Here is a 24,768-nt window from a genome sequence, read left to right as displayed (position 1 = left end):
TGTGGGTTGCCCTCCCTATTCCCAAGTACATGTATGTTAACTGGTGATTAGAAACTGGCCCTGTCTGGCTGAGTGAGCACTGCACATGACAGGCACCCTCTTCAGGCTTGGCTTCCACTTTACACCCAGTACTGCTAGAATAAGTACCAGCATCACATGACCTCCATAAATGAGCTAAGCAGGAATGAGAATTCTATACGTAATTCCTTTGCAATGTAAAAAAAAGAACCACGGGCACGCTTGGCAACAACAGGTTTTCTAGTACAGTAGGCCATATCACATAAATGAGAGAAAAATACACTGCCTAATAGTATGCACCTCTAAAACCTGTCCAGGATAAACCAGGACCACAATCAGTTATAAGTACTATGAATGGACAGAAGGACTTGGATAGCATACAGGCTTGGGCAGATGAAATTTAATGCCAGTAAATGTAAAGTATTACACATAGGAAGTAAAAATGTTAGGTTTGAATACACAATGGGACGTCTGAAAATCAAGAGTACGCTTTATAAGAAGGATTTAGGAGTCATATTGGACTAAGCTATTGACTTCCCGACAGTGTTCAGAAGCCATTAAGAAGGCTAACAGAATGTTAGGTTATATAGCACGATGTGTGGAGTACAAGTCCAAGGAGGTTCTGCTCAGGCTTTATAACACACCGGTGAGGCCTCATCTTGAGTACATGCGTGCAGTTTTGGTCTCCAGGCTACAAAAAGGACATAGCAGCACTAGAAAAGGTCCAGAGAAGAGTGACTAGGCTGATTTAGAGCTACAGGGGATGAATTATGAGGAAAGATTAAAGGAGCTGAGCCTTTACAGTTTAAACAAAAGAAGATTAAGAGGTGACATGATTGAAGTGTTTAAAATTATGAAGGGAATTAGTACAGTGGATCGAGACTGGTATTTTAAAATGAGCTCATCAAGAACACGGGGACACAGTTGGAAACTTGTTAAGGGTAAATTTTGCACAAACATTAGGAAGTTTTTCTTTACACAAAGAACAATAGACACTTGGAATAAGCTACCAAGTAGTGTGGTAGACAGTAAGACATTAGGGACTTGTAAAGCTCGACTCAATGTTTTATTGGAAGAAATAAGTGGATAGGACTGGTGAGCTTTGTTGGGCTGAATGGCCTGTTTTCGTCTAGAGTGTTATAATGTACTAATTCAGAACGTACCTGTTGTAAGAGGCTGTAAGAGAGAAAGAGAGAGTGAGAGCATGTCACTGCATAATATAATACACTAGTAGGTGCAATGGAAGTCAGAGGCCCACTTGCACACTGGATGGAAGAAATCCCCTTCAGTTCATGTGTGTAAGTTGCTCCTTACTGACTCAGAGATGAGCCTCTCTGTGTAAAAGTAGTAAAATGAATGGGCCCCTGAGTGGTTTCTCATCGGTGACAGCAACACAGAAATGAATTCTCAAAACATAGTGGCTCAATATAGGTGCTACTGGAGATGGAAAGTGAGGAAGTACTATCTTCTGAAGAAGTCAGATGGCAACAGGTGAGCCTGGCAAGGGTCACTAACAGTTCAGGACAGGATTTCCAAAAGGCATCCAATTGTTGTTTGAACGTTTACATTAAAAACAAGGCTTTTGGGTTCCATTGTAAAAGAATCAGATAAAGAAATGAAAGAAGAAGTAGGACTTGTTCATCAGAAGAGAAATACGTAGATATATTGAAATGGCTGCTGGGGGTCACTTTCACAGAAAGTAAGAATAAATGAGTAGTTCCACAGAATCACAGTGACAGGCGTATTGTAGAAAAAGTCATGGAAGGGAGGATGATGTGGTTTGGGCAGGTTGTATGTAGTAGGGAGGTCTATCCAAATGGAAATGCATGGTTGCTGCTGGTGTAAGGAAAGAGATGGAGTGAAAGGCAGAGGCTTATGTGGCAAAGCAGTTGAAAATTCTAGTAAGAGGGGAGAGGATGCTGCAGAGATCAATAAATACAGAGGATGGAAATGGTGCATTTAGGTAGGAGGCCAAAGGAGCAGGTACAGGCATCCTGACCTGGCATCTCTAAAATGTTGAATGTTATTGCAATATTGGGTTTAAAAGGCTTTGACTGTAAATAAATGAGTCTAGAGTCAGAAGGTAAGTCAGGCAAAGATTCACTAGCAGCGAGATAGAGGTTGAGGGAGAAGTGGTAACATTGAGATGAGTCTGTGTAAAGGAAAGAAAAGGTCAAATAAATGTGATATGTCAGGCCATTTTATTTACCCTGTTTGTGGCTTCCGAATTTTGTTTTATTCCCCTGATCATCTCTGCTTTGTATCTTTGGATTAAACAAAACACAATTTTTTTGGATTGTTGAAGCTCTGTCAGGGCTGGAACAACACTCAGCAATGATCTCCTACAGTGCTTTCATTGTGTGGGATGAATCTCCAAGCAGAACACGCTTTGCTATCTCTACAGAGAAAACAAGTGAGGATCAGTTTGGAAAAGGATAAACCGACAATCCAGGCTGCATATTATAAGATTTCATATTTTTCTTTCTTACAGTAGAAATGGTTAAATACAAGTGCAAAAATGATATGGCGTTTATTTTCTGTGGGTTTTGTCACTAAGGTTAGCATATAAACTGGCAGATTACAGGTCACAGGTTAACTTGACCAGTCCGGTGTACCCTACAATGACCTTGTATGAAGTACTGCCAGGATAGGCTCAAATCCCTCAACATCCCTGTTAGAAATGAACTTGAGCCTGTAGATGGATGGATATTTGTACTGCTGTTTAATGAACCTTTTGCTGTCAGGAAAGGTTTCAGTGTTGCTGCCACTCTTGCATCACCATCCTGAACTTGACCGTCACTTTCACTCATTCAGCTTCACACTGGTGATCAGGATTGACAAGACTTGAGGATTATGCCTCAGGACAGAAAGATATAAGACATTCTTGGCATTGTTTATAGGACAATTCAAGAGGGTGAGTAATCAGGAATTAGGGGATTGCCACAAAGGGGCAAAAATAGACAAAAGTGTAAAGGCACATTTAAAGCCTGACCATGAGCTAAATGGATAATCTCAACTAAAGTGTTGCAGTTTCTAAACACAAGAAGCTCAGAACACTGAAAATTAAGCTTCAATAATGTGATCGCCTATCTATCCATATTCTGAACCTGCTTTGTTCACTTCACTTCACTAGAAGTATTGGATTTCAGACAATACCTGGATGAGATGCCAGTTTATTTATGCAGCACCCTTGTTCACACACACCTGTACAGTGCCCATTAATCTGAGCTGCACATGTTCGGGTTATGTGTGAGAAAATTGGAGAGAGCTGATGTGGAACAGGGGCATAGGAAGAAAATGAAAACTGCACCCAGACACTGAACCAGCTAAGGAGTCTAACCAAGGAGCCTTGAGCTCTAAGACAACAGCATTAACTACTGTGCCATCCATACATCAATCAATACGTGTAGAATATATCATCTTTCACAGCAGATACCATAGCAAGGAGCTTCAGCAAGCACTCGAGAATACAGTTTATGAATACAGAGCAACAGTGAAAGATTTCATTAATTAATGAATACAAAATTAATAAGATAATTAATAAAAAAGGCTACAAAAGTAAAAACAGTGCTCTAGCAGAATTAAAATGCTTGTTGATAAACCATGCTATTTTAGACACAATATTGCCAAACTTTCTGTAACTCTGGGCTAAAGGAAGCTGTCTTGATGCCCCTAAGGTCTCTCAAGATGAAACCTAAGATACCACAATTATGAAAAAGGGGCTCCATGTTAAATGTATAGCACAAAAGAAGCTTCTTCAGCAGGAAATCACCTGACTACCTCATTCAAGGGTCACTTTTACAGGATTTTCATTTTCAGAGTTGGAAAAATTAGTTCACTTCATCTTACTCTTACCACCATGTTTCTTCTTGTCTAAACATTTGTATAAACATTGATGTGTATGCCTTCCATTAACACTGCCCCCTGGGAGCACCAGCATGTATTACATCTCTTATTCCTGAAAGCTTACTCTTATCTTACATACTGTACATACACACTGGACAATATGGAAATAATTACCCTTGCTGCCCTGTAGTGGCTGCTCCCTTTAAGACCGTTTTCTAGATAGCTGCCATTACTTTGGATATAGCTTGGTACACTTGAAAAAGTGAGAAAAGTGAGAAAGATGCCAGACGTATCTAGGCTGCCCTTTGCCACATTTGTACAAAGAATGTACAGGCTCCATGTCTGCCATAAATCAAAGCAGAACTTCTAAACTTGGCAAACCATAATAAAACCCCTAACGTCACTCATTTTTAGTTCCCTCAAAGCCTTCATTTAAATTTTCAAATGTTTCTTACATTTTAAGGCCAATAATAATATAGTACATTAATATTTTTTTTCACAAAACTCTTCACCTGAAAGTTCATTATATAGGTACTTTAGAAAGAAATCAGTAAAATCGAAAACCAGAGCATTTTTTTAAAAATCATACTGCATCTCTAAGCAGCGGATACTGACGATTCAGGACAAGATACCAAGACAAGAAAAGTTTCAAACTGATATAAATACAGAAACTTTTTAAATACATACACTACACTGTCTAATGACTGACATTGAGGCCTAGTAGCTGAAGAGGGCTGAAAAGCTAAAGACTGTACATAATGTTTTTTGTATATAATGTTTATAGGTTTATGCGGTCATTATTGTCACATGTACATGTGCAGTGAAATTGAGAGTTGCATAAGAACATAAGAAATGTGGCAAAAGAGTCTATCAATGTAGATAGCTAAGCTGTCCCAGTATCTCATCCAGGTACTTCTTAAAGGTCGTCAAGGTTTCTGCTTCAACTACATATCTCAGTAGTTTGTTCCAGATTCCCACAACTCTTTCAGTAAATAATTGCTTTGTGGTACTGCCTTACACACTGCTCACACTTCCCCTTACTTTCTACTGGTATCCTTGCCTATGTGATTTGCCAGTTAATTGAAAGAATTTAGCTGAATCAGTTTGAGCACATGTGCTAATCAACATGGTGCCACGATTAGAGAGTAGAAAATCCTTAACTCAAAGCTTCTGTCTTCCTTACCTGAAAAATCTCAAAACTCATTTGTCATAGCATAAGCATACTAAATGATATACCAAATGTTTATTTCAGTGGAGGGAAAACAACGTGGGCAATAAGTTACCACCACACAACAGTGCCATACCGGATAACGACATTTTTCTAGCTGTTACAATTTTTCCAAACTCAATCTTAGCATTAGCTCATTAATGAGAACAAGCTAAGCACTGACAATAGTAATCAGAATGCTAACAACATACTGCATAGTGTATAGTATTGTCTGCATATATTATTGTGTATTTAGTATATAGTTTATATAGCGGATAAAGCACATAGTACTTTTGCATCTATGCTGCATCTCTCGGTCTTCATACTGTAATATTGTATAGTACACTGGGCTCATAAGTGGATGTTTATTTATTTACAGTAAATTGAATGGAAATTATATATTGTGCCAAGCAGCTTGGGATGGTACCCAGCCGGGACGCCCAGGAGGACCGGAGGAGGGCTTACACCTGGCTTTGGGGATCATGGGAACAGAGCTTAGAAGCTCAACCCTATAGGGGCCTGTGATCACCGGCAGGAGGCGCCCCAATGCCTGTGGAGCCCTGGCTCTCAGCACTTCCTCCACACCGAGAAGTGCTTGGGGGAAGAAGATCAGGGACACCCGGAGTGCTTCCGGGTGCACAGCCAGTACTTCCGCCACACCAGGAAGGGCTAGCGGAAGCTAATCGGGAGGCACCTGGAGCACATCCGGGTGAGCTTAAAGGGGCAGCCTCCCTCCACTCGATGGCTGGAGTCGGGAGCAGAGAGAGACAGAGCTTGGAGGAGAGAAGAGGAGAGGAGCCGGACCTACACAGAGAAAGGCATTGTGAGGCCTGGGCTTTGGGGGTGAAAGTGGGTTTTCACTGTGAAATAATGAATAAACATGTGTTGGGTGTTCAGCCATCGGTGTCCACCTGTCTGTGTCTGTCTGGGTCGTATTCCACAATATAGATTTATATATGAACTTTTTAAAACTAACCTGTGTGGTGACACCCTTAATGGTTAACAGGAGGCAGTAACATAACAACAAGCGTTCACTTAAGATCCTCTGTTTAAAATGAAATCCTGTTGATATGTTTGAGGTAGTGGGCAGAGCCAGTCTGGTCCATTTTAGTGCACCTCTGTGGTAAGGAGCACCAGGTGTTGTTAGGAGAAGTTCAGATCATGCAACACCAAGGATTGATGATGTCACCCAGAATCCCAGAAGTGCTTACTGCAGGGACACAGCTCAAAAAAAAAACCTTCTTTACCTTTGTCCATTGAGCTTAGAGTTGTGAGTTATCTGGCTCAATGGGCAAGAGAGAGGAATAAGAATAAAGGTTAGAAGGAGTGTGTATTGGGAAGGTGAGTGGGAGAGCACTGGTAACAGAGTAGTCATGGTTTACTACTGTTTAGGAAGGCCATCTGGGAAGAGGTGTCTGTTATTTTCATCATTTGTTTGCACTTTGTCTTTCACTAGTGTTATCATCTGAGTGCATAACAAACTACTTTTCATTTGGTACTATGGACTGTGGTGCTTTAATGTCTCCAGTGCCTATCTTTTGGATTTGTGGACAGTCTATAGTATTTATATTCAATGTGTATGTTCTCACACATGAGACAAATGCCTGTCTCTTTCAGGGTATAACCTAAAAAGTACACAGTGAATGAGGTTAGAGTCACACAGCAGGCTTTATGTCCACCTCCAGCCAGGAATATCCTGAAAGTACCAAAAAAGTACTATGATATCACTCAAACCCTGCCTCCTTGCCCGGCTGTTCCTGTCTTTCTAGTATATGAACAGTGCATCAGCGGCAAGACAGTGTCAGAAAAAACCATTGAAAGAATGAAATGCAACTGTGTTGATCTTACCTAAACTAATTTGGTGTATTTAGTGTTCAGAAGGAAACATCATTAAACAGGGTAGCACATGTCTTATCTGTTTTTCAGGTTCCACAGTGTATATGTAAGGTAACACTGTGGCACAGAGATCAACACCACTGTCTAATGGCTCGTGGAAACTAGTTTTAGAATTCTGCCTGTTAAGTCATTGTCTATATGCAGTTTGCACATTCTCCCAATGTGAGTTTAACTCCCATATCCCCGAAGGCATGTTGGTTAGATTACTTGGCATATTTTAACTCACTTCTAATGTGTGAATGAGCACCCTAACACACTGGTGCTCCATCCAGGTCTGGTCACTGCCTTTTGACCAGTGGATTAAACAGGTTTGAGATAGTTATGTTAAAATCCATCCATCCATTTTCTCAACCCATTGCTAGATGTTCAAAGCTATCTTGGAACCTAACATAAACAGTAGGAAGAAGAAAGTTTAAATTAAGAAGTTTTGCCTTCTACTTTTGGCATCATGATAAATCTCACAACACTGCACCAGCCAAACCAATCACTCATTTTCGAGAGGGAGTAGAAAGTTTTCAACATCTAAATAGAATTTTTGAAAAGGACTAGGTTAGTCTGAAAACAAGTACATGCACCATGACTAAAGAGACTCAAGTAAAGCAATCAGACACTCATAGCTAAAGCTAAAGCTATTGACACACTCTGATGGGCCATAAGAGACATCCTCATGTCATTTGTTTTTCTTGTTTTATGCCTAAAAGTTCAAGGATGGACTCCTGAAATTGATTAAATGGGTTTCTGAATGTTATGTAACATTACATAATTTAATCACATTGCCTAAACAGTTATTATAAATTAAGAGAAACAACAGATTACAGTGATAGCCCTGGGATGACACGTTGTTCCCTTTGGAATAAATTTGAAAAATGTGTCCAAAACTACCCAGCATCCATCCTCATGTAGCCACAGGAGATATAACAGATCAAAATTAAATTATTTTGCCATCATTAAGTCATGACCACAACTTAAGAAAATTCAAAAAAAAAATGTCAAAGTCAACTTAGGCATCAGTACCCTAGCTGCACGTTTATGTCCATTAGTGTACTTATACGTTCATGTTTACATTTTTAAAATCTTGTCACTCGTGGTAATAGACCAAATCAAGAGACCAAAAAGCTATTTGTGGGTTAAAAATCATAGAAAAACTTTTTTTTTTTCACAGCAATATCATTCTAGTTTAGAAATTAAACAAATATATCCAATTTTGAAGCACATAAAGGGTTATAGGAGGCAAGCTTACCCAGGTAGCCACAGGAGGTAAGCCTACCGAAGCAACATTGTGCATAATATGCAGGGTACACCCACTATCACTCTTACCTGCCCAGTTTAAAGCAGCCAATCCACTTTGAAAGCAAATGTTTTGGAGGAACCTGTAATTTATAGCACTGTGATCAGTATGGGATTTACCCCTGGAGTTCACAGCAGTAAAACAGCCATACTACTTTGCCACCACATATTTTATCTTTTATTTTGCATATGTTTTAAAATCAGATCTGTGTTCCACTGGTGGTATGAAAATGCTTTTTGCCACTATCATCCATCCATCCATCCATTTTCTAACCCACTGAATCCGAATACAGGGTCACGGGGGTCCGCTGGAGCCAATTCCAGCCAACACAGGAACCAATCCAGGGCAGGGTGCCAACCCACCGCAGGACACACACAAACACACCCACTAGGGCCAATTTAGAATCGCCAATCCACCTAACCTGCATGTCTTTGGATTGTGGGAGGAAACCGGCGCCGGGAAACCCACGCAGACACGGGGAGAACATGCAAACTCCACAAAGGGAGGACCTGGGAAGCGAACCCAGGTCTCCTAACTGCGAGGCAGCAGCGCCACCGTGCCGCCCGCCACTATCATTTTCTTTGAAATTAAGTTTATTCTTTTTTTGTTGTTATTTTTTATCATTATTCTAGATTTGATTTTTCTTAAATTGTTTCTGCTATTTTGTAAAATAATCGTGGCATTCTGGGTGTCTTTTTAGGATTTTCCAGACCATTCAGATCAATTTCTGCAGCTTGTTTTTTACCTGTAGGTTTTATTAAAAAGTTAATTAGTTCTTATTTAATTGTTTAATTGGGCAATGGGCACTGCTACTTTGTGAATGTTGCATCGTTTGTTACTCAGGAAAATGTTTCTTATAATTTACCAGTATGGTGTAATGATGACATCATCGACACAACTATTTAAAGATCACTCTTTTTACTTCTGAATTATTTGGAATTAGATAAAAACCTACACACTCTTTAACTGATTGTTTCTTTGAATTTTCTAGCATAAAAAGACATATTTCTTTCTAATTTTGATGATGATTTTATTGTTTTCCTTTTTGTTTTTGCAAAGATAGGATTATAGTCTTTGACTACACTTTCTCTTATGGTCCTTTTTTAAAAATCCTTCTGTCCCCTTCAGGCAGTACAGTTTTTGCATTTTTCTGTGGTTGTTGCCACTTTGTAACAATTTTTGAATAGCCAGTGTCATTTTTTTTCCCAGCTCACAAAACTTAAAAAGGTCTTCAGTACAAAAATTAGGCATCAAGACTTTAAAATCAGTTTAGCCTGAAACACTAGAAGCTGACCTCAAGGCCAAAGGAATTGAGACTGATAAATTCTCACAATAATGGGAGAGGGGAACTGTAAAGACTCTGGCCTATAAAATAATTCCTTCAGTATATTTAAAGAATATATTGCAAAAAAGTTTTGAAAAGCATACCAAGAACAAGAAAGTTAAAAATATTAGCCAGAAAGGCAAGCTGAAAAATTAAATTAGAACCAAAATCCAAAGTAAAAGCAGAGTTCTAAAAACAAGAAAATCAAAAAGGTAATTGCAATAAAAAAATTGTAACCCATAAATTCAAAAACAAGAGAGAGAGATAAACATTCATTAATTAAATTTTCACTGTTTATCTGAACCCGGGTCGTGGGGGCAACAGTTTTAGCAATGAGGATCATACATCCTTGCCAACCACATTTGCCACCTGCCAGCTCATACAAGACTTTCCCAGACCAACTCTATAATCTTCCTTGAGAGCCCTGGGTCTTTCTTGGGTTCTCCTCCCAGCTGGTTGTACCTGTAAAACCTCCACAGGGAGGCGTTCATGAGGTATCTGTATAAGATACCAGAACTACCTCAATCAGCTCCTCTGGATGGAGAGAGTCAAGCCATCATGAGCATATGCCAATGCCGTGGCACACATACTTAGGTTTCCCCAAACCTATGAAGATCTGCGACATGACCCAAAGCTGCAGTGTCAGAAGGCCCCATTCCACTTGACTCAACATACAAAGGACAAGGAATATAATAAATAATATCAGCTAAATGGAAATGTTTAAAAATATATACTATACATATAAATATGCAAAGTACATAATAAAGAAAAATATAATAGAAAAAAAACAGTTTTAAAACATAAATTACAAAATAATACATAATACACGTATAACGATAAAATAAAAAGAACAAGCGAAAAATGAGGCCTTGGCTACACCATAACAGCCACAGTCGTGTTTTTTATGGTTTTTACTCCTATTGCCAGTCACGTGACATATTTTTCTCTATGTCCTGCCTATTTAATGAAATCATCTGGATTCATTCTTTAAAAATACTACTTAAAATATGCACTAATTAAGCGTTAAGGATTTCTAAGCATTATTTGGAACACTTTCTAAACTTTTGACCATGACTTTTGGCCTTTCATTTTGGTTTTGAGGATTTATTTTGACTCGTCTGGTTTCTGATCTCAGCCTGTTTCTAGACTTAGATTTTAAAAATCCTGGATGATTACATCTGCATTTCTTGGTCTTCTTCCCTATTCATTCCACCATTGGACACTCTGACCATAACAGAGCAGTACAAAAATAAATAAACCTTGTCAAATAGAAGACTGTCATTGATTTACTTTCTAAAAGCACATGCTCTATCAGTTGTCTACTTTGTAATATTGCTACTATTTTTTACATTTTCTACAGCAGGGGTTGCAGTGGCCATTACTGTCTTTTTGTAGAAATGGTAAAGCTCTTGGGTTGGGGGGTTTCCACACTGAAATACATGTCCACTTTCTGTCACAAGCACCGTTCTATAAAAGCAAGACATCAACTCATACTTTACTGAGGTAAAGAATTAACTGGGGCAAGACTGAATGAGAAGTCAAAATACAGCAAGATTCAATATAAGCAACTAAAGCAAAGAGGACTTGACAAACTCAGCAGAGTAAGAAAAGCAAACCCAAAATCAAACACTAAAAAAACAAAAAGAAATTGCTTTCAAATCTTATCTAATAAGGCTGAGGTATATTTTTTAGCAAAGAGCAAACAGTTATTGTGAACACGCTGTTATCTATAGAAATAAAGCTCAGTTGGCATCTGTTTGTATGAATGTACAGTATAGATGTTTGTATCTTTGTTCTGACATCACACAAAAACAGATGAATAGATTTTCATGCTATAGATCAACTTAAAATATGGGCCGTATGATGTCCTACATGAAAAACTACAGTGTGATCTATTGGCAGAGAAGAACTGCCGACAGGTACTAGTTACTATACTTGCCTTAAAAGCAGATGATCCAAGTTCAGTCTCTGCAAATTATACTTAACTTTTTCTTTAATCAAAAATGTTCCTCACCATGAAGGCACAGGGTTTTTTTGTCTCCAGAATTATCTATTGCAATTGGGGGTCATAAGTATAAACTCACACCATTAGACCACCATCACAAACATTCTGGCTTTGTTTCTGTGTCATACCTGAAGCTGTACTATGATAACCACTTAAAGCAGTTGTAACCCTAAAACCACCCAAACCTGAGTCAAATGTCATAAAGAATTGAGATCATAGTTCATATTTAGTCTAAACACAATACATTATTTTCCTCATTAAATCTATAATGATGTTTTGAATTAATATCCTGGGAACTGCAGATAACACCGCTAGTATTATATAAGACAGCCATCCTAATGTCACACATACATGTGACCACATTCATTATACGCTCACACTATCATAGAAAATGACAAATGTTGCAAAACATAAAAATAAACGTGAAAGAAGTTGACAGTTCCTTGCCAATGTTTACAGTTTTCTTTGCATTTTTCATCAACTTCGATCCATTACTATTGTCCTATTTACATTTTGTTTTGTATTTGTAATTTCGCCCAAACAGATGACTGTTGGTTTATATTTATCTAGTTGGTTCTAGGATATCACTTTTGGATGGTCCCTTGGCAAGCATAAACTTTATTCTGTTTCTGTAAGGTTTACATTTTGCCTTTGGATATTTTTTCATTTCTTTAGCACTACTCTTTCAGTTTATTACTGTTTGTTTTTTTCTTGTGTTTAACTACTTTGTAATTGTTTGAGGGTTTCCTTTATTATCTTATTTCATTGCTTTATTGCTGCTCATTCTTTTATTAAACTTAATTATTTAACATTATTTACTTGTTAAAAGTAACCAACTGGATTCATTGAGTTTTGGGAGGGTTTCTTGGTGGATTTGGCCGCTCCATTTGGGACAAATTATGACATTTTCAGAACTCTCTGCTTCCTTTCCTTCTGAAGACAGTTGTTACACCTTTAGGTGGAAACATTAGGCTTTGGGCTGTTAACTCAACACACAGGCAATCCATTTATACATTGTTCCTACTCTTCACCCGATGCTACCTACAACCATTAATCAAACAAAGCAGATTGGGATATGGATGGATGGATATTTACAGACAAAAATGTCAATAGAGGACCATGGCATCCTTCTGGCTCCTGGCAAGTGTAAAGTCTCCTGACACATTCAGTTAGACAAAGGCTAAGAAGTGGTGTGCTAGATTGACAACTACAGGGCTCCAACATTGCATGGGTTAGTTATGGAAAAAATGTCTTGCTCTGCTTCACTTTGTTCTCATTAATGGCCTATATAAGCAAATGGACATCCATAATTAGCAAGATACCTCGGCCTCATGACTGTTATCTAATAGCTGAACGCAACTCTACTAGCTGGTGGGGGTGAAAAGAGGATTTGGGGGGTGTGCTTGTGCAGGTTTCAAACTAGGACTACATCAAGACATAACATTTCACAGACTTCAGTAAAATTCATACCAAAAGATTCTCAAACTCATTAATCCAATACAGGACCTTGGGGAACCAAAGCCTTTTTCAGCAGCAATGAGCACCAGCCTTGGATGGGGCACCAGTGTATCAAAGTAACACAAAAACAGAACCAGTTTTAAATTTACGATTAACCTAATCTGCATAACTTTGGGGATCTAACCTACAGATTCCACATCTGAAGCCAGGGCACTTGATCTCGAAATTTGCTCCACCCAAGTTGAAACCCTTTAACAGTTAAAACAGAACTGTCAGGAATGTGAAGCCACTTGTAATAAAGCAGCATCTTACTAAGCACTTGCCATTTCTAAAAATGAATGTGTAAATGTAAAGGTTGAATGAATTCAGAGTACAGAGAAGTACATTTCACCAGAAAAGGCTTAGTGGAGGGGATGAAAGGACTGGAAAAGCTTTCCAAGGCCTCACTTTCATAGTAATTATGTCCAAATGTATATGCAGACCTGTGGTGGGCTGGTGCCCTACCCGTGGTTTGTTTCCTGCCTTGTGCCCTGTGTTGGCTGGGATTGGCTCCAGCAGACCCCCGTGACCCTGTAGTTAGGATATAGCGGGTTGGATAATGGATGGATGGATGTATATGCAGACTAATTAAGTCTGAGGCAGAATATGGTACTGGTGACCCACGCCCCCTAAGACATCTAAATTAAATTTGAACAAAAATTAGCCGTGCAAATGTCTACAAATCTGATCACCACAAAATATATTTAGTTTTAAAATTGTTAACTTTATAAAATGAAAACTGTTTCATAGCTTTATTAAAAAAAAACACTTTTACTCTGAACCCCAATCCTTGAGGCTTGGCCTGCAATGCTGACTGGAATGCATGTTAGGGTGCTCCATGAGAAGCCCAGTCGTGTTTCCTACATTGAAAGACATTAAAAGTAAGCCATAACTGGAACTTATTGGGGCCAAAAGCAGGGTGGCAAAGATAGGCTGCCCAGAATCAGACTATCAAATTATCTGGGCTCAGAAAGACTAGTGGCCACCAAAAGGTGCTGTCAGTTTGCAACTCTATAACTTTGAAAAACAACAACAACACCATTTATTTATATAGCACATAGTGCTCTACATGATGATGAAAGAGGAAAAAAAGACAAAGTAAGAATTAAAATGAGAGAACACTAATTAACATAGAATAAAAGTAAGGTCCGATGGCCAGGGAGGACAGAAAAAACAAAAAAAAAAACTCCAGATGGCTGGAGAAAAAATTAAATCTGCAGGGGTTCCAGGCCATGAGACCACCCAGCCTCCTCTAGGCATTCTAACTAACATAAATGATCCGTCCTCATTGTATTCAGGGTTCTCATGGAAGAACTTGATGATGACAGTCATGTGGACTTCTCGCCTTTAAACCATCAATGTAGAGACATCGCTTTGCTTTGAAGGGTTACTCTGACACTAAAATCCAGAATGGGTTTCAAATTAGGATTTCTTCCAAGAGTTAATTCAACTCAAAGTTAGGAGGAAGATGGTGGCATCTGTCTAACAAAGAGAAAGAATGGACAAACACTGGAGCTAAACCTGAAGATTGAAGGGAAAAAGGAGGTAAGGAGATTGGGAGTGTAAGGGGCAAGCAGAGTAGCTTCACTCTCATTCAGATAAGAATTTCTCACCTGTTTAGGTGGGCCTGTGCATGGTTGATAGGTGATTGCTTTGTGTTTTCATCAAACCCATAACTTAAGCCTCTTTTATTTCTCAGTCCTTGAATGGTTCAAAGGGTAGGTCTATGCCAGATATGAAAATCTCTCAGAAGTCACAGCAAAGCCAACATATTGAGCAGACATGAGCATACTTACAAGACAATGGTTCTGTGTTTCTGCCTCTAGAACAGCTGTGATTGATTAATTCATTTATTTTTAGCAAGAAACTGGTAGCTCTGGAGCCATTGAGGCTGCCAAAAAGGCATCCAGTTTTGTTGTTTCTCTGTAAACTGTTCAATGGGAGTAAAAACGTTACCTATTATAAATATTGCGATTTTATTTTCAATCATCTCTATACTTCCAACTCTACTTCTTCAATTAAAATCCAAAGTAACATCTGAAGAGCTTTTTTATTCTTAGTAAGTCTTACTGCACACTGTATTCTGATTTTGTGATTTATTTTTTCTAACAGCATGACTGCTTTCTCCTCAAATGTCTCTAGTCCCTCATTCTCCTCACAGTGTGACATCTTCAAATTCAATTTAGTTCACTTATTATATTGAAAGGGTGACAAGATGCAAATCCATAATATAATATAATATAATATAATATAATATAATATAATATAATATAATATGGTGGGCTGGCGCCCTGCCCGGGGTTTGCTTCCTGCCTTGCTCCCTGTGTTGGCTGGGATTGGCTCCAGCAGACCCCGTGACCCTGTAGTTGGATATAGCAGGTTGGATAATGGATGGATAATATAATATAATATAATCCATTTATCCATTTTCTAACCCACTGAATCCGAATACAGGGTCACGGGGGTCTGCTGGAGCCAATCCCTGCCAACACAGGGCACAAGGCAGGAACCAATCCTGGGCAGGGTGCCAACCCACCAAAGATATAATATAATATAATATAATATAATATAATATAATATAATATAATATAATATAATATAATATAATATAATATGGGTGGCACACTGGTAGCTGTGCTGCCTTGCAGTAAGGAGACCAGGGTTTGCATCCTGGATCCTCGTTGCATGGAATTTGTATTGTCTCCGTGTGTCTGAATGAGTTTCCTCCAGATACTCTTGTTTTCTCCCACAGTCCAGAGACACGCAGGTTAGGTGGATTGTCAATGCTAAATTAACCCTAGTGTATGTGTATACTGTATGTGTTCTACTGCGACGGACTGGCATCTGTGTAGAGGATTGTTCCTACCTTGTGCCCTATGGCTGCTGTGTTGGGCTCCTGTCCCCCATGACTTCGCTCATGATTAAGTGGGCTTAGAATATAATATAATATAATATAATATAATATAATATAATATAATATAATATAATATAATATAATATAATGGAAGCCCATCCGGAATTGGTTCTTGACTTGCCCCACATACCGTCAGAATACACGACAGCTGCCTGCAACTCTGTACTGGCCTGAGTTAGATGAATGGATGGAGGGATAAAAGTCTCACTGGTTAGCATTGTGCATGTGATCTGTGTGCTCACCTCATGTAAAAGTAGATTTTGACTAGTGACTACACTCTTAAAAATAAATGTTTTTTAGTAGTATTTTACTGGGTTATATGGTTCCTTGTTAACTCAGGGAAGGGTTATTTGCACATTAAATTGTCTCTTTGAGCTTTGTAAAGGTCTCCACAATGTGGACAAAACAGAAATTTTAATGTATAGCAAGCTAACTAGCAGAATAATACAACATCTGGAAAATCTGAATTTAGCTTGTGTTATTGTGTGCAGCAAGAGTCCTTTTAAAAGCATGCACCCATTGGCATTTCATAAAATGTATTATCATCCATTGTTACTATCCATATTTATGGAACCTCTTGCAAATCTAAATAAATAAATGTTCTTTCTGGAACCATCATATGGATGGTTAATTTAAACATTTGGCCCCTATGACATTGCTCTAAAGAACCAATTCGCAAAATATATTTTTAAGAGTATAATGTAGAGTTTGTTGACCCAGTCCAGAGACACAGCATCATGTGGACTGGGACTTTGTGTTGTAGTGCAGGCACTGTGTTTATGGTTGTATTGTGCATTTGTCCTCTAGTGGACAGAATCCTGTTTTATCACCATTTTTGCTGCCTCAGGCAATGAACTGAAAATTAAATATTTAAGTAGTCACTATAATACAATTATTCTTATTGGCTATATTTGCTTTAAAATGCGGTGGAAGAGGTTGGAAAACCACTACATTTAAGATCAGACACAATAATGGTAACAACATACACTGTCAGATATTTAAATATAAAACCTTTCTGAGAATCAACTTTTAACTGTTACCGTGCATTTCATGTACACCATTTTCATAATATGTTTTGCCAAATTAATCCATCCATCCATCCATTTTCTAACCCGCTGAATCCAAACACAGGAGCCAATCCCAGCCAACACAGGGCAGGAACCAACCCCTGGCAGGGTGCCAACCCACCACAGGACACACACACCCGGGCCAATTTAGAATCGCCAATCCACCTAACTTGCATGTCTTTGGATTGTGGGAGGAAACCGGAGCGCCCGGAGGAAACCCACACAGACACGGGAGAACATGCAAACTCCACGCAGGGAGGACCCGGGAAGCGAACCCGGGTCTCCTAACTGTGAGGCAGCAGCGCTACCGCTGCGCCACCGTGCCGCCGCCAAGTTAATACCATCACTTAAATACTAGTTTATTGCCAGAAAATGTCAGTACTTAACATTCTATAAACTGTTAATTAATTGTTAATAACAAAATACCATCATTACGGGGTCATCCCTATGAATCAGAAGAATGGCCACGCTGACATTGTGAAAAGGAACGTCTACTCTGTGTGAAAATCGACTAGATGTAAAACAGAGGGTTAAATTCATAACTCCAATTAAAAGCGAGTTGTTGGCAGAGCAGATTATGTGGAAAAAAAGTTCAGTTATTCATGCGCATTTTTCCAACGTCCGTGTAACTCCAACACTGCCCCCCAAAGCTACTCTGCTCGGATCAAATGTGTTTTGCTTGTGTGTCCGATTGCATTAAGAAAAATTAAGAAAAAAAAAAAGAAATAAATGAAAATGCACATGCGGGTCAAAGGTGCTCGATGCATTTCAAGTGTTCCTGCATCTATCACTAATTCCGGCGCAGGTGCACTTCCACTTCCATGCGCTGCATTTTATTATTACTCTCATACCCAACATCGCCTTAATGGGTCAGTTGAGCAGCTGATAATAAAATTTCCCAGTAAAGCACCCATAGTTTAGACACGTAAAGGTCAGATATAATTAAAATATCTAAATATACAGAAAGGAATCACTTGCGGAGCGCTCACAGTTAATAACACAGTCGCACAGCGCCTGCTTTCTAGCCCACAGACTACAGAATACCGTTAACAGCTTCACAAATAAGCACAAGAGCCACCAAACTACAACAAAAGCCAAACTTGTGTGAAGATTTTAAAGTTTATTTGCCTACGTGTTACAGTGTCTTTACTGCACTGGTGTGTAAGGTAGACATGTAGTGTTCTCATTTGCGCTCTAGCCCATGCAGTGAGAATGTCACATACCAATGTGCGCTGGGCACATAAGTTTATGGTAGCAGACCAATCTGCATCAAGGAAAGTGAGGACATGGTCAGTTTGTTTCATGCTAATTCTTAACTTTTTCTGATTTGTTTTCCCAGCATTCAGTTGAGGGTTAAGTGCCTAATATTTCATCCACTCAGCAAAATGTTTGTTGTATGTTTTCAGAGGCTTGTGGAATTTCTGTCCCAACCTGGTCACCCTGCCAGACCCTAGGACAAGTACACAGGTTTTTTTATTTTGGATCTTGTGCTCTGAAACCACAACACAACCTGCATAGAGAGAGACGTCCTGCAGAAGGAGTAGAAAATGTACCTGGTGTGCCACAAACATTTAACGATTTGAAGGATATTTAACTAGAATTCTATTTCTGTTCCCACTAAAGGGCATGCTGACATACTCAAGTTAAAGCTTCATTCATTTGCACTTGTGAAGTGTGCAGGGGCAGCAATAAGGGAGGGCAGAGACCTTCAACATTTGTGGGGGAGCAGCAGCTGCGGATGAACCACAGGGAGTACTCATTCCTAAATATACCAGTTTTCTTTCTGAATAAATCACATTTGAAATTGAGAATTTTCCTTTTTGGACATGCCATAAATTCACACATGTTGTCAGCAATGAGTTGAGACTGACGGACTCACTTCTTTACACAGATGGTGGAAAAAATCTGGAACGAAGTGCCCGGTTGTGCGACAGAAACAGAGGCTCATCCATCTTTTAAGAAGTGACAGGAGAAGATACTGCTGTCTGCCATTCGCCTATCAGCTAAAGGGATGAGCCAGATGGGCTGCACAGTCTCTTGGATTTCACAGACTCTGAATTGACAATTTAGTTTCCTCGACTGATGCTCTTGTCAGTGAATGTTTCCTACCTTACACCCAGTGCCACTGGAATAGGCTCCACAACATGGAATAGTATTATCCATCCATCCATTATCCAACCCGCTATATCCTAACTACAGTGTCACGGGGGTCTGCTGGAGCCAATCCCAGCCAACACAGGGCACAAGGCAGGAAAAAAACCCCAGGCAGGGCGCCAGTCCACCACAGGGCACACACACACACACACCAAGCACAGACTAGGGACAATTTAGAATCGCCATTGCACCTAACCTGCATGTCTTTGGACTGTGGGAGGAAACCTACGCAGACACGGGGAGGATATTATATTATATTATATTATATTATATTATATTATATTATATTTTTCACTCATTTTGGAGTAAACGTGTGAGTGTGCTTGGCCTCCCATCAAGGAGCAACGGTTTGCATATATCTGTGAGTGGCCTGTGGTCCTCTCTGTGGCAGGTTGCTGCCTTGTGTCCTCTGTTGACCCCTGTGAACCCTAACTGGAAGAGGCAATTTTGGGAATATTCTGCTACATTTATTTACTGAACACGTGTGTAGTGTGTATAAGTTTAAAAGTTTGAATTTGCGTGGTCTGCAGTAATTATTTTTCACCACAAAGTGGAGTAAGGGTGAATATTAGTGTCCATGTACAGTATGACATCCCGTCCAGGGAAGGCTCCCCCTGGAGTCTATACAGATGGCTCTTACATGTCCGTGTAATTAGTACAGCAGGTTGTGACAAAGGGTTTATACTGCACATACTAAAAAGACGCGTGTAAAACCTTAGTGAAAAAGCTTCTAGTGCCGGTGATTTGCCCAGTGCCCGTGCCCGTGGCAGTAAAGGTGACCGTGGCGTTGGAGCAAAAAGAGGCTCTGCTCATATGACACAAATGAAACCCTGGCGGCGGTTCCTAGTCGGAACGAACTCCAGGCAACTGCAATTGATCCGACGCGGTGTCGCAAGCTGGATGATTTAAAGGCGAGGGCAGATCTGCTGTTCAGGGACACTCATGCGTAAGCGTTTTCTTCATCCTCGTTTGTTCTACGATGTGGTTAAAATAGATCGCTATAATATATCAGGCCGTCCCTGTCCTCTCTGATCGGGACATAAAAAGTCTCTCTGTCGACATTAACTCCCTTTTTGCGGGGCGATGATCTTCTTCGGGAAAGAAGCTATATTAAGTTAATCTGTCTGATAAAATGATCTTAACTCTCGACATCAAAGTCTGTTATTACTAAAGTCGAATGTGACCTTCAAATAGATCAGCAGTCAAGACAGGAAGGTTCGAGGGGGACAGCACAGAAAGGATATAGTCTATGTTTAAATATGCCACTGGCTGCTATGTAAATCCACTTTCAGCTGTTTCTTCAATTTTTTAAACCGAGAAAAGGTGCATTTTCGAACGGGCCAGTGGGCACTTAACTGATCCTGTTAACGCAAGTTCTTAATATGCTGTTGGGTGATGGATAACAACATTTCTGAATGACTTTAAAACCAATTTAATGTGGCCTCAACTTATCTTACGCTTACTGGACGGGACACCAGTCCATTGTATGCATATTTGGTCGGTTTAACTCACCCACCAGCCTAACCCAAAGGGCTTTGGTAAGCAAACTAATCAGAAATGGTGTAGCACCAGAATCAAATCGAAGACCACGCTAGACCAGCGAGGCAACAGTTTACTGCTACGCTAGCCACGGATAATGAGTTAAGGAGCAATAAAAGACAGCAGTATAACGTTTTTATCATCTTTGTTATGGGTTAGTCGTTTTAAATGTGATCGGTAGTAAAAATACATTAGCATTGCGTACGCGGTAAGTTGTAGATTTAGAGATGATACTTTTATATTAACTACACAAAGATATGGGATTCGTGGCACACAGTTTAACTTGAAGCATAGATTACTGTCAAAGGGACATTCACTCAGGCTTGTGCTGTGAAAAAAGCGCTGTGGCATATACACGTTTTGGCAGTTAAATTTCCCGCTGTTAATCAGCATGAATATTGTTATCAGTTATTACACAGTTAATAATAAACCCACTAAAACTGAGCAACACACGGCCGCGTAACAAATATTCCTGTACGTTGATCGAAAACTGAAAGCTTTGAAATCCCACACACTGTGAAAGGCGCTATATAATAAAACAAGCAGGTAATTAAAAAATAAATGAAGTCAGTCTATGAGTCGCTGGCGAGACCGTGCCTAATTAAAAATGTGTTGGCATGGGCTGAAGGGTTCGTCGAGGGCACACTTTATTGGCACCGTCTGGAGAAATAATGTGCATCTGGGACTCTGGCAGCGCAAGCGCTTCAGCCATCAGTTTCACAGGGCTGCGTAAATTAACCAAGCGAAAAGACTCCCGAATCATACCCCAAGTGCAACTAATAAAAATCAGCGAGTTATCTGATGCCCAGGCACCGTGTAAAGAAGCAACTCGTCCGTTTAAACCGTCGCCGCAGGTTTAAACGGCAGATGTCTTTTTTATTTAATAAAAGTGCACTCTTAACGCACGATGCTTTATGCATATGCGTCAGAAAATACATGCAAAAGTAAGTCAATAAAACGCTTAGGCGAAAAAGTGAGGAGAAAAAAACGAGCGGTTGACTACCGGGATAAATGAGCCGATTAGGGAGACACGGTGCTGAATTTCAAATGTGGATAATTATCTAAGGAATGTCACAAACACCCAAGGAAGACACAGCAGATGTTGCCTCGTTTCGAACAGGTAAAAAAAAAACCTTCATGCACCGTTTCATCCAGCACCGCTGCCGATCGCTCCTTTTTAGCACCATTACTAAACCATAAGAAGATTTCGCGTTAGAAGAATAACCGGCTAATAACAAAATACCTTCAGGGTCATCCCTACGAATCAGAAGAATGGCCACGCTGACATTGTAAAAAGGAACGTCTACTCTGTGTGAAAATCGACTAGATGTAAAACAGAGGGTTAAATTCATAACTCCAATTAAAAGCGAGTTGTTGGCAGAGCAGATTATGTGCAAAAAAGTTCAGTTATTCATGCGCATTTTTCCAACGTCCGTGTCACTCCAACACTGCCCCCCAAAGCTACTCTGCTCAGATCAAATGTGTTTTGCTTGTGTGTCCGATTGCATTAAGAAAAATTAAGAAAAAAAAAAGAAATAAATGAAAATGCACATGCGGGTCAAAGGTGCTCGATACATTTCAAGTGTTCCCGCATCTATCACTAATTCCGGCGCAGGTGCACTTCCACTTCCATGCGCTGCATTTTATTATTACTCTCATACCCAACATCGCCTTAATGGGTCAGTTGAGCAGCTGATAATAAAATTTCCCAGTAAAGCACCCATAGTTTAGACACGTAAAGGTCAGATATAATTAAAATATCTAAATATACAGAAAGGAATCACTTGCGGAGCGCTCACAGTTAATAACACAGTCGCACAGCGCCTACTTTCTAGCCCACAGACTACAGAATACCGTTAACAGCTTCACAAATAAGCGCAAGAGCCACCAAACTACGACAAGAGCCAAACTTCGACGGATTTGTAAAGGCTTCTTAAAACAACAACGCATTTAATTCTTCCGTCTCCTTCTCACGCTAGTTTTACTAATTAAACATGTTGACATTTTCTATTCAAAGCTGGAATATGAACTGAAATCAGTGCCAATATTTCTCCGTGCGCACCTGGGGATGCCGATCACGTTTAGAGCACTCAAAACGATCCAACTATATCGCACATATTCTCTCCGTTTCACAAGATGCATCGCAAATGCATTCCAAGATATAAATAACTAGGGGGGAAACATCAGTGAGCAAATCCTCCCAAGACACCCGAGCTTCAGAGCTCATTCCCAGCAGCATATACCCGTTGAAACAAAACAAAAAAAGTTAACCGATATCATAGTAATAATTTAAGAGATTACTTACGCTTTCAGGGGATTCTGAATGACAGTCGCCATTTTGCTACAGTGTAACCCAATATAGCGAGTGTGTGTGTGTGAGTGTGTGTGCGTGTGTGTGTGTGTGTGTGTGTGTGCATTAGAGTCCTGAGGGGTCCGACCGGGAGACAGGCCAATCAGCAAACGGAAGTGCCAACCTCCAGCCAATCGGGCCGATCAAAGCGGAGAGGGGGCGGGCAGTACAGCCAGAACTGTCAAAGCCTTTGAAAGAGTCGCTCCCTTTTGTGGAACTGGACAGCAGGAGACGTACAGCTCTTAAAGGGCCACGGAGATTAAGTCATTAAATCGGCGCGGAGGGTTTTTATTTATTTATTTCATTCTCAAAGTACAGGGTTGCACTGACACACTTCTAAAAACTTTACACTTGTTCTCACTCTTATCGAAATTTGCTGGCCGTGTTCTTGAAGAATAAGCAACAGTATATAAAAAAAAAAAAGACAAAACTTTTTTTTCTGTACTTCATCTGAACATTTTAAAATTCATGTTTCGAAAAGCACAATGTACCTGCCTGAAGTGGTGGCTCCTTTCAGTATAGAGTTAGACAATATTTTGACTTTTTATGCAATCTGCTAAATAACGCAGATCTCATACAATGTAAAGGTCACATAAAATCTCAAATACATGTAAAATTTCTTATATATGTATATAAAAGATATAATAAATATTTATAGGAAAAGGGGTTAAATGTTATTTACGCTGAAAGGAAAGACGGCTAAACACACAACATTACATCTATTCAGTCTTCATCATATACTGCATATATATATATATATATATATATATATATATATATATATATATATATATATATATATATTACCGTATGTGTGTCTGTGTTAGAAAACGTCTAAGTAATATAGAATAATCGTTTTAGTGAACGGTGAAATTGCACTTTACTAAATCTTATTGTATCTTCGATTATAAGTACTTTCAAAAATGATTTTAAATCTCCGAAGCTGTGCTTTATATAGTGCCTTATAAAGTCAGCAATTACATCGTTTTCAAAATAACCTTCTGTGATCGCCACGCCAAAAATAGCTTTCAAGCCTAATTTTATATTGTCCCTTATATAGCCAGCGCAGTCAAAGGGTAGTACAGAAAGCTGTCAAGTTTCATTTATATAACACCTTGCATCGTCTATAAAGTATTTTTCTCTGTTTTATACAGTGCCCTATATAGCTAGTATTATCAAAAAGAACCTATCTGTATATAGCGCCTCAGCAGAGTCACAAATAGGATTGGAAACGCCGTCCATCTTTATAGGCGAGCCATTACCTCCATAATGAATTCTACAATATGTGTTTAACGTAGGTGGCGGTGCTGTCATACGGACCGTAAAAAAGCTACTGTCTCATATAGTGCCTTGTTTATATCAAAACTGTTAGGAATCACTTTACAACCCTATTAGGATTGGTTTATATCGGAACTTTGAATGTGGAAAGTAAAACAAAGCACAGCCTGTCCTCTCAGTTTCAACTGATAGTGTTGAAAATATTTAGACTTGACTTTAAATCATCTGAAGATCTTCCGTATAGTTTGAAAAATAAATGCCATGCAACATTTTATACCCTTTCATCTATTTAACCATCTGGTTTTGGGACATGAAAAGTCGATGTCTCCCGACTGCACTGGGCACAAGGTGGAGTCTCACCTTGGACATGTACTGTTTTATTTCA

General features: G+C 39.4%; 1 protein-coding gene across 3 annotated transcripts in view; it reads right to left on the bottom strand.

Moving 5' to 3' along the window:
• dpf3 (D4, zinc and double PHD fingers, family 3) overlaps positions 1-23,149 on the bottom strand; it is a 182,202-nt gene extending 159,053 nt beyond the window's left edge. For all 3 annotated transcript variants that reach the window (XM_039741840.1, XM_039741842.1, XM_039741841.1), the window contains exon 1: positions 23,061-23,149. In XM_039741840.1, coding sequence (XP_039597774.1) covers positions 23,061-23,092 — 32 coding nt within the window. In that variant the 5' untranslated portion in view covers positions 23,093-23,149. The remainder of the gene's footprint in view (positions 1-23,060) is intronic.
• Between the last annotated feature and the right edge of the window lie 1,619 nt (positions 23,150-24,768).

Source organism: Polypterus senegalus, chromosome 18 (assembly GCF_016835505.1).
Source record: "Polypterus senegalus isolate Bchr_013 chromosome 18, ASM1683550v1, whole genome shotgun sequence".
Taxonomy (NCBI): Eukaryota; Metazoa; Chordata; class Cladistia; order Polypteriformes; family Polypteridae; genus Polypterus; species Polypterus senegalus.
This window is presented reverse-complemented; position numbering and strand designations above follow the sequence as displayed.